Source organism: Oryzias melastigma, linkage group LG15, assembly GCF_002922805.2.
Source record: "Oryzias melastigma strain HK-1 linkage group LG15, ASM292280v2, whole genome shotgun sequence".
Lineage (NCBI taxonomy): Eukaryota > Metazoa > Chordata > Actinopteri > Beloniformes > Adrianichthyidae > Oryzias > Oryzias melastigma.
This window is the reverse complement of record NC_050526.1, coordinates 2229352-2238710: the sequence shown is the minus strand read 5'-3', so window position 1 is coordinate 2238710 and position 9359 is coordinate 2229352. Positions and strand designations below refer to the sequence as shown.

At 34.1% G+C, this 9359-nt stretch overlaps 1 protein-coding gene across 2 annotated transcripts in view; it reads right to left on the bottom strand.

The window, feature by feature from the left end:
* srbd1 (S1 RNA binding domain 1) overlaps positions 1-7235 on the bottom strand; it is a 63458-nt gene extending 56223 nt beyond the window's left edge. Inside the window, exons 1-7 of one of the 2 annotated variants that reach the window (XM_024297219.2) lie at positions 7115-7227; positions 5285-5403; positions 5070-5146; positions 3988-4369; positions 2723-2959; positions 1484-1650; positions 1103-1220 (exon numbers count right to left, since the gene is read on the bottom strand). In XM_024297219.2, the coding sequence (XP_024152987.1) occupies positions 1103-1220; positions 1484-1650; positions 2723-2959; positions 3988-4369; positions 5070-5146; positions 5285-5311 (1008 nt within the window). In that variant the 5' untranslated portion in view covers positions 5312-5403; positions 7115-7227. Of the gene's footprint in view, positions 1-1102; positions 1221-1483; positions 1651-2722; positions 2960-3987; positions 4370-5069; positions 5147-5284; positions 5404-7114 lie in introns of both variants that reach the window. The other variant, XM_024297220.2, reaches the window with a different exon arrangement.
* Positions 7236-9359: the final 2124 nt, after the last annotated feature.

The window sequence follows — 9359 nt, the reverse complement described above, 5'->3', positions numbered from 1 at the left end:
CTGCAACGATGTTTTACAAAAATGATCAAAAATTAATAATATTTAGTTTAATGCAAATAATTTAATTGCTTTTAATTATATAGGGGCCTTTAAAAACCAGATAAAACAGTAAAAAAAAGAAAGAACTTAAATAATTCAGACAAAGAAAAAAGTATACGAATTAAATTTAAATCCCTTGGGGATCAGAACATCTCAGTTATCAGATGATCAGGCAGAAACAGAGATATATAGGAGATGAAACAATATGGAGTTTATTGAGACAAAAGTAAGGAGTCAAACAGTGACTAAACTGTGAGCCAAAATGGTAGAACTGTAGGGAGACGAGAGTGGTTGATGCTGCAGAGATAGAAGAATGCATCACAGGGGATGCTTTAATATGTAACGTGAAAGAAAGTGGGCTGAAATGAAGCTGAAATGAAGCTGAAATGAAGATTTGAACGAGTCAGAGACTGATGTCAGAATCACACATAGTCATCTGTCCAGTAAACTAGTCAGCAAAACTCAGATCAAGATGGAGAAAAATGGATGCGATCTATTTCAGTTTGACAATTTCAAAAGAAATGAGGCCAAAAACCAGATTGGAGTTACACATAAACACTGAATTCAAGAATCTTAGAGGATAGAATTAGATGCACACAGGCTGTTTTGAGAGATGGAGGGATAATTCCAGTAATGAAAGAAAGGAGCGAATTACACAAAGGATGATAGGAGCCTTAATAAAAGCCTTTAGTTGTAGATCTAGATGGAAAATAGGTGATATTAGGTCTTTAAAACAAATCAGAAAACTGACTCTGAAAGCTAATGAGGGTGAAGCAGAGAAAGATGACTTAATATTTGGATTTTTTGTTAATAAGAGTTGAGGATAGTACAGAAAACAGTACCAAATGTGTGTTAATACAATTAAATTTGTGCAAAACATTTTAACAGATATCTACAAAACTTAAGTTAATGCTGCTGTTTTTATTCCCTACACACTATAATACCCAATTAAGATGTCACAAAAATAATTTATTTAAACTTCAAAATTGAGTTTAACACATAAAATGGATAACAGGATTATTTTTTTGTTGTTGTAAAATTGATATAAAAAAAAGATTCTGACCACATGATCCAGCTCATCGGCAGACCGGCAGCTTCTCAGTGTTTCCTCCAACTCGGTGGTCAAAACTCCGTCTTTTTTCAGAGTCTGAATCACAGAGTGGGTCTTCTTGGCCACAGAACTAAAGCAACATAAACATAAACAGATCATATTAAAAAAAATAAGATTTTTTTTCTAATGTCATAAAAAAACCACTAAGAATCACACTAAAAGTTGTATCACAAAAGTGAATGAAAAATTAAAAATTTAAACACTAGCACCCTCTTGTGGTTGAAAATAAATCTACAACCTTTTAATTTGTAGAAATACAGACATTTATTTGGGGTTTATTTATGAAGTTGATCATTTGTTTTTATATATTTAGTGTTTAGTTGAGTTTCTTACCATAACTCCTCATACACCATCTGGACATCTCGGACGGCGTCTGCATCCAAGTGGTTGATCATCTCTTTGCGATAGCGCACCATGAACGGCACGGTGTTTTCTTCTCTAAGGAGATTAACGATATTCCCACACACCCATTTCTCAACACACGTCAGAGTGGAGAGCAGCTACAATGACAAAATAGAAACAAATTAATTGATTCAATTAATATCCACAAATAGGGAGGCACTGGAGCGTACGCTTGATATTAGCTTCTCTTTTTAAAGTTTAACAAATGCCTAAAAAAGTGCATTTTTGTGTTTTTTGTATTGTTTATACACCTTTTTGATTAATTATAGTGCATTTAGCAATATTTTTACATAGGACATCAAAGGTATAGAAGGATTGTGTTCCAAAAAAAAAGTCACCATTTACTGGCAAAAAACTGAGTTTTTATTTTAAAAATTACACTTTTTATTGATTTTCTTGCTTTAAAACACCAAATTGAAACATCTTTTTCACTATTAGGCCAATGCACAGCAGAGGATTTAACTTGCAGAAACTTATCTACAACTTGCACCACTTTTTCTTATGTCCACATTCACCAAGTTTAATACTTGAGCAGATTAAATTGGAACATTTTGGCAAAAATATATTCTGCAGTCATTGGCTCTGCAGGTCCTCTCCTAAAAAGATGAGGGGGGTTTGTAATGTCCATCATCTGTACGCTTCTGCGCTTCAAATGTGAGACAGGGAGAATAAAAAGGATCCCAAAAAGGATTTTTTAGAGGATTTAGTTATATAATTGTGCTAAATATAAGATGCAATAAAGAATCCCTCAGACAAGTTTCTTCTTTTTTTTTTAAAGCTCTCCACAACAACCTCTTCATTATGACCAAGACCAAAGAGCTGTCAAAGCACACCAGGAACAAGATTGTAGGGATGAACCAATCTACAATAAGTCAGCTGCATAGACAGAAGAGATCTAAACTATTAGAAAAGGGAAGATCACTAATTCAGGGGTGAAAACATTTTAAATTAAAAATAATAATTTATAACTCATAATGTTATTTAAAAATAAACTAAAAACATGTAATAAACTAAAAATAGCAGAGAGCTGTGCAACAAAATTACAAGTACATAATTAAAGGATATGAAACTTTGTAGTAATACTATCTGATCACTGCTAAATTGGCAACTAAATTATAATATTTTCCAGAGTTTTTATCATTAGGAGCACCAGTATTTTATGAATCATACCTCAGTCACATTCCAGCTCATATCGAGGTCATTTGTTAGAGAGGAATGCTGTCCAGCTGTGGCTTGACCATGACAGGCTCCACTGGTCTTCAGTTTCTTTAAGCATGGCTCGTCAAAAGTGAAATCTTCCTCTTTCAGGTTTTCCTTCTTTACTGGAGGATGAACTTGTGATGATCCTTCTCCTTCATCTGCCCAGTTGGCCGTGTCGGGGAATTGTGGAACAACAAATGATAACCTCTACATAAAAGAAAAGAGAAAAAGAAGAATTAGACAGAAACATTGATGACCTTCAAACTACAGTTTATGGAAGGGAACTCAGTCACACAAGGGACCAAAATCCAAAACTCACCTTAGATTGTGGGATATCTGAACACTAGTCTAAAACTAAAAATATTAAAACTTTAAAACCATAGCTTTTCAACATAATTATGAACTAGATATATAGCATTAGCTGTGGTTATGCTAGTGTGAATGCTGTAAGATGAATTTGGCCGCTGAAGATGCTAGTGCTGATAGCTGAAGATCAAGTCAAGTCATGTCAACTTTATTTGTCAAATATGGTGAATACACAGGATATCAGCAAGATCCTGAAATTGATAACTAAGAACGCTGAAGCTGATAAAGCTGAAGTTGATAGCAGAAATCACTGAAGCTGATAGCCAGCTTTAATATAAGCTAAATGCCAAATTAACCTAAAAAAAATTTTTAAACTTAGGTTAGCCAAAACAACTAGAAGTAGCTGAAAAAAGCTAAACTTTAAAATATCCTAAAAACTTATAAAGATTAAATTAGCCAAAACAACTAGCATGTAGCTGAAATATTAGATAAACTCCAAAAATAGCAGAAACAATCTTAATAAATGCCAAAATCTTCAAAAAATCTCGCAGAATGCCAATTTTCAAAACATTTAGACTGTAAGTTCGTAACATATTTATGAATAATAAAAAGTCAGGAATATTATTCCAGAATAAATCAACTTAAACCTTAAAGACCTTTCAATATTTTACTCTTCATAAAAATATATTTTGTCAAAATTACACAAGTTAGAAATAAGCACAAGATAACATCAGGCCATTAATAATAAAATAATCTGGAGGGCCGGATAGAATTACCCAGAGGGCCGGATCCGGCCCCTGAGCCTTGACTTTCACACGTGTGGTTTTTGGGATTGTTAATCCTAAATTGTATGTTTAGTAAATTTCCTCAAGTTTACTTAGATTATCTCTAAAACTGATATGAAGAATGAAATTATAAATCAGAATTACCTCTTCCTTTGGTTTGATAGTAAAGCCACTTCCATCAGTGTTCTTTTCTCCTTGGAAGTCTATCTGTGCCTCACATTGATCCTTATCCAATCCAGCTCTCTTCCTTTTTATATCAGGAACTCCAGCTTCAGCAGAGTCCTCTGCTCTTTTAGAAGTCTTTTTTTGTCCTGCAGCAGGCTTGCGCGGCGCCCGAGGCTTAGCTTCTCTAGGCACTTTGGGGACTTTAGGTAGTTTTTGTTGTTTTGGTTTAGCAGTTCTCTTGACAGCAGCTTTCTTCTCCTTTGTTGCAGACATTCTGGGAGCATTGGAGGAAGTACTGGGATCTGAATTTGACGGCTTCCACTCCTCATCCTCACCATCACTCACTGTCTGAGAAAAGGACCTGATGTGTGGAGTAAATATAGTTGTTTTCATTAAAAAATACATATTTAAATCTGGACTCCTGAAGCTTTAATGTCAATGGAAAATAGTGGTGCCACAAGCGATTATCGTAATAGTCGACTAATCACAGATTATTTTTTCCGATTTGTCAACTAATCAGGTCACGCGCAAACTGGATGTAAAGCACACATTTTAGCTATTATTACCTTTAAACTAACTACAAAACTAAATATAGCATTACCTGAAATAATGATAGTTTGAATGTTGTAAGCTGAATTTGACCACTGAAGATGCTGAAATTGATAGCTAAAAACGCTGAAGCTAATAGCCAGCTAAAAAATTAAACGCCAAATTCGCCTAAAAAACTGGAAAAAAAGGCAAAACAGCTAGCATGTAGCTGAAATATTAGCTAAACTCCAAAATAGCCTAAAAAACCTTAATAAATGCCATAATAGTCCAAAAAGCTAGCATTAGCCATTATAGCTTTCAACTTTACTACACTCTCACTCCATATAATATAAAGCAACGACTAATCGACTATTAAATTAGTCGCCGACTATTTTAATAGCCGATTAGTTGTTGATTAGTCAACTAATCATGGCAGCCCAAATTGAAAATAAAAAGTAGAATAAATTCACAAAAAAGTTATGTGACACAAAACGTGACACAAATGAAAAAAAAAAGTGACAAAAAATACTCACATGTCTGTGTCAGTGTTTTCATATTCATTGTAACAGACACTTTTGGCGGTTGTTGCTCTGGCGCTTGTTCGCACCATCTGTTAAAAAAGAAAAACGTCACAGACATGTTAAAGCACTTTTCCTCTTCTTTTCCTTTCGGCTTTTCTCTTCAAGAGTCGCCACAGCGAATCAGCTTCCTCCCTGTTTTCTGCATCCTTTATTCTAACATTAGCTACCTTCATGTTAGTGTTCACTGCATCCATAAACCTCCTCCTTGGTCTTCCTCTAACTCACGGGTGTACAACCTGTGTCTCCAGAGCCATATGTGACTCTTGGACCCCTCTTTTGTGGCTGTCTAATTGAAGAATCATTACATGTTTTTAACACATTGCATTTAGCAAAACAAAACAGTCAAATAAGTCAATTTTATTCAACTAATTTACACACAGTTTAGGCTCCTGACTACAATACCCATAATGCTCCAACAATCATCAAGCAGTTTGAGTTTGTAGTTTCAACATGTTGAAAGATTTTTGTGTACCACAGAAAGCACAACCAGAATTCATACTTAAGGCACACTGGAATTTAAGACAGACTGTCTATGGTTAAACAAAATTTAAGGATTTTAAATGCGTCATATTGGCCGAAAAATATACAGTATAATTTTATTCATATATGACTTACCTACTGCTTTATTTGCCTCTTTGAAATCATCCTATGTGACACAGGGTGTCTTTTATTTTGAAAGGAAGTCATGTGAATATTTGTCAAAAGTTATGAATGGTTTTCTATTTTTAAAAAGTGAAAACGTTTTATTTATGTGAAATAAACTATATTTATCATATTTGTGACAATCAATATATACATGTGTCTCATTTTTTCTACAAGATAACGTAAGAGTTTGTGGCTCCTACTGGGTCAGTGAAAAATTGACTTGAATGGCATGTTAAAGGTGGAAATGTTAAATGTTGCAGATAGGGCTGCCAACGATTAGTCGACTAATGGACTATTAAAATAGTCTAAGACTAATTTAATAGCCGATACTTTATATTATGTGTAGTAAAACTGCAAGTTATAATGACATCATGCTATCTTTTTGGACTATTTTGGCATTTATTAAGGTTTTTTAGGCTAATTTGGAGTTTGGATAATATTTCAGCTGCATGCTAGCTGTTTTGGCAAAAGGGTTTTTTTTTTTTTCATTTTTTAGGCTAATTTCACATTTAACTAATATTTTAGGTTGCTTTCAGTTTCAGTGATTTCAGGTATTAGCTTTAGCGATTTTTCAATCAATTTCAGCATCTTCAGCAGCCAAATTCATCTTACAGCATTCACACTAACATTATTGCAGGTAATCCTATATATCTAGTTTTTAGTTAGTTTAAAGCTAATGATGGTTAAGATGTGTGTTTTACATCCAGTTTGTACATGAGCCGATTAGTCGACTATTGAAATAATCGTTTGTGGCAGCACTAATTGCAGACCCCTGCTGTAGCCCTATCAGCCCGTCCATTACCAATGCAAACACGAAGGAGATCAGATCTGATTCCTGATCTAATCCCCCTCACTAATGTCTCACAGCCCTGCAGTGCTTCAATCTTTAATCGTTAACCACCCTAACCTGCTGCATGTCATTCTAATCTCGGTCTCTCTGCCCTACTACCCAACCTAGACATCATAAGCCTTATATTTAGCATCTGACACTCCTACTAACTCCTAACTATCTTCCTCTGCATCTCTGTTCTCCAGTCTCCTCAGTGTCCCATTATTTCTTAGCTACTAGCTTCTTTCTCCGTATATTCCACCACCAAGTCTCCTTATCAACGTTATTTCGTGATGACACGCCAATAAACATGAACTTTTTATCCAAAATATAAGCTTGGAGAAGAAAAACTGCAATATTATGATTACCTGTGGTCAAAAATTAGCCTCTTGACCAAACCAGGTTAGCTAGCGTTTTAAATTTCGCGCTTTTTACTGAGACGCAAAAATAAAGTGAAATTCAATGTTGTCAAGCCTGCCGGAGGTTTTCGGTGCGAAAAGAAAGTATATGTAGATATATTTACCTTCACGCCGCTAAAATGCTTGAATTGTTAGTGTTTATTCCTCCGTCTGTAGTTTGGGATCACCGTTTCCTGTGACGTATATCATTAACTTTATGTTCTCACAAATACTTTGAATAAAGTTTGTTTAAAAAAAAAACATTGTCTAAACTTCTGTTCTCACATTCTCACACTGCCATCTAGTGGCCGGGAGGATGTACTGACGGTGTCCGCACTATACAGATGGTGAAAACATATGAATCTGGATTATTTGAGTCCTTATAATAACATTAAATTCAATTAAACTTTGTAATAACACAAGTTTTATATATAAAAAAATAAAAATTGGATACCTTTCAAGACTATGCACGAACAAAATTATATTTAAAGACATTTTAACCAAAATTATTGTGAATATCATTTCTGGAGACAGGAAATAGAACGTAGAAAAATTGGGCTAGGGGGGAAAAATACTTTTGTCAACATAAAATTTCCGCTCATATGAAACATTACATATTACTATTAAATAGCCACTATAAAATTTAAATCATGTAACCACACAGCTGTTTTTTCAACAAAAAAGTGACAGTGTTGCCACAAGTTTACAATGATGGCAACCAAAAATTATAGCTATTGTCTATCACAATCAAGAAATCCCACACACAACAACAAACGAACAAAGTAGAACTAATGGGGTTTCGTGAGAAATACTGAGAAAAACGGATGTTGGATTCACACAGGGAAATTACAAAGAAAGGGAAAATCAATTTCAAGGTTTCGTTTAAAAACTGATATGAAAAAAGGAAGTTAACCTAAACGTAATGGGGAAGATAGACACAAAGGAGTCAATGAAACAAAAAAAAAGAAAGTCTGTGACGAACGGAGAGAAAGTCAAAGCAAAAAGTAAAAGTAATGCAGATTTAATTCAAATTAGACACTAATATAAGATTTTTAAAACTCATTTAAAGTGAAACAAAACAAAAATAGAAAAAGCAAGACTCACCGAATAACATTTGATAATAAAAATCTGCTTGAAAATTCTCCAAATAGTTGAACATTGAAAGCAAACAGGGAAGTTTAACAGCAAAGATGGCAAAAGTTTTTTTTATTATTATTATTCTAGAACAAAATGTACTAAATTTGACACAAACACAAGCTTTTTAATGTTTTCTTTTTGCCAGTTTTTGATAAATTAATAATGAATTTAAATGATTAGAAACTTTGTGGGGTTGAAAAAAACTTTTCAAACAACAATATATTCTACTTGTAGGAAATATATTTTAGCAGAAAAAAAGCAGAAATGTAATCAGGAGAGTAAAAGTCTTAAAATTCAAATCTGAAATAAATGTAAATTAAAAAAACAAAAATAAATCTTAAAACTGCTTTTGATTTGTACTGTTCGCTACTATGTCTATGCCACTTCCTCTTGTCATAATTCTTATCATGTTTTTAATATTTATCTTTCTGTCTTTATATGTACAAATGAGACATATTTCCAGTTTATATTAGTATTTACTGGAAATTCTTCCAATAAAATAATGCTAAAACAGCTTAAATAGATGTGCTGGGGCTGTGAAATGGAATGAATAACTTACTATTTCTTGTTATTTCTGCTTTTTTCCCCCTTTTGTAAAAAATTTAACTAATCAAATGAGCCTCCAGAATAAAAGTTCACATTTACTGCAGAAACACGAAGCAGTTTTGGAACTTTTAGTAACTTTTCAGCAGCTCTGCCCAGATTTACTAAATATCTTTGAGTTCTGCCCTTAGCAACAGATGATGCGTCATCCTCTACAGCCAATCAGAAACCAGTACTGGGAGTCTGGGCTTTCCCCCTGAGGTCTGCTTTCAGTTCCCTCAGAGCAGCTTCTGTCAAAAAGATAAAGTCTCTGAGACAGAAGTCAGAGATATTTGGACACGTCTGTTGGAAGGTGGGTCCGGATTCGGTTCTGGGTTAATCCCAGATGATCACAGATGTGTGAGTGTGTTTTTGTGTGCTCAGGTTCTGCTGTGATTCTTCTAAAATGACCGACTCTGAGAACACAACCCAGCCTCTGATTGGAGCCTCCAGCCACTCCGCCGTGGATGTGGGGACCATGGAAGAACGGTAAGGGACCCTGATAAAACCCTTAAAAAATTAAAATAAAATAAAAAGTTTGTTTACTTACATACAGAAGTGGTGTGCAGCATTTGTTGCTCAAATATTAGCCATTACATTGACCAAATGACAAAACCTCCTTTCTGCAAATGTTTATATTTTTAGTTTTTA